Source organism: Colobus angolensis, unplaced genomic scaffold (assembly GCF_000951035.1).
Source record: "Colobus angolensis palliatus isolate OR3802 unplaced genomic scaffold, Cang.pa_1.0 Scaffold22, whole genome shotgun sequence".
NCBI lineage: Eukaryota > Metazoa > Chordata > Mammalia > Primates > Cercopithecidae > Colobus > Colobus angolensis.
In genome coordinates, this window is record NW_012115377.1 from 5601980 (window position 1) to 5603127 (window position 1148).

General features: G+C 53.5%; 1 protein-coding gene across 1 annotated transcript in view; it reads left to right on the forward strand.

Annotated features, from left to right (window-relative positions):
• CCL25 (chemokine (C-C motif) ligand 25) overlaps positions 1 to 525 on the forward strand; it is a 13587-nt gene extending 13062 nt beyond the window's left edge. The window contains exon 6 of the mRNA XM_011943600.1: positions 93 to 525. Coding sequence (XP_011798990.1) covers positions 93 to 100 — 8 coding nt within the window. The 3' untranslated portion in view covers positions 101 to 525. The remainder of the gene's footprint in view (positions 1 to 92) is intronic.
• Positions 526 to 1148: the final 623 nt, after the last annotated feature.

Here is a 1148-nt window from a genome sequence, read left to right on the forward strand (position 1 = left end):
CTGTGTGCTAGGGACTGGAGGTAGAGACCAATGCATATAGTTACTATTATTTCACAGCCATCATTTTCACTTCGGCCTAATTGCTTCTGCAGGACTGTGAGCCGGCTCATTTCTGGGATCCATCGGCACAGGAAGGGCCAGATCTTTCTCCGCTAAAACCATTGCCCTACAGACCCAGCTGTCCCCACGCCTCTGTTTTTCGGGTCAAGTCTTAATCCCTGCACCTGGGTTGGTCCTCCCTCTCCACCCCCACCACCTCCTGTCCCTCTGGCAACTGGGAAGAGAGAGTTGGCCTGATTTTAAGCCTTTTGCCGCTCCAGGGATCAGCGTCAACCCTGGGCAGCCGATGTCTCCTGTAGAGAAGACTTAGGATACCTCTCTCACTTGCTGTTTCTTGCCACCCACCCTGGGCCACCCCAGTGTGTCCCTCTGGGTCCCTGCAAAACTCTAGTCAGTTCAAGGATGCCCCTCCCAGGTTATGCTTTTCTGTAACTTTTAAATAAACCTCGGGCAGTGATGGAGTCACTCCTGCCTGTTATGTTTCACGATGAGGTGCAAGTTGCTGCTGCCCCACCCTGGGGTGAAGCCAAGACGATCTTTGCCACCCCAAGCTCTCCTAACAGACAGCTCTTGAGGGGCCAAGCAGTAGCCGCTGGCTGCAAACTGCACTTCCCAGCTGGTGACCTTGAAACAATTGGTTACTCTCTGGTACCTCTCAGCTTGTCTGCAGAATAAGGGTCACTGTGCTCGCTCTGCTTAGATTCCAGGGCTGTGGTGAGTCCAGCTGATGGACACAGAAGCCCTCTGCAAGCTCTTATGGGCTGCCTGGAGGCCACTGGTAAGTCAGGCAGGCCAGGACTGGACCAAGGGCAGAGCTCTGGTGCCAGACGCTAGTGACAATTCTGCAGGTGGAGGCCTGAGTCACCACCCGATGATGCTGTCTTTGGTCCTTGGCAACCTGAGTTTCCATCACAACAGAGAATGATCTGGATGAAAACCAATGCACACTGGCTGGGCACAGTGGCTCACATCTGTCATCCCAGCACTTTGGGAGGCCTAGACGGGTGGATCACCTGAGGTCAGGAGTTCAAAGCCAGCCTGGCAAATATGGTGAAACCCCATCTCTACTAAAAATGCAAAAATTAACC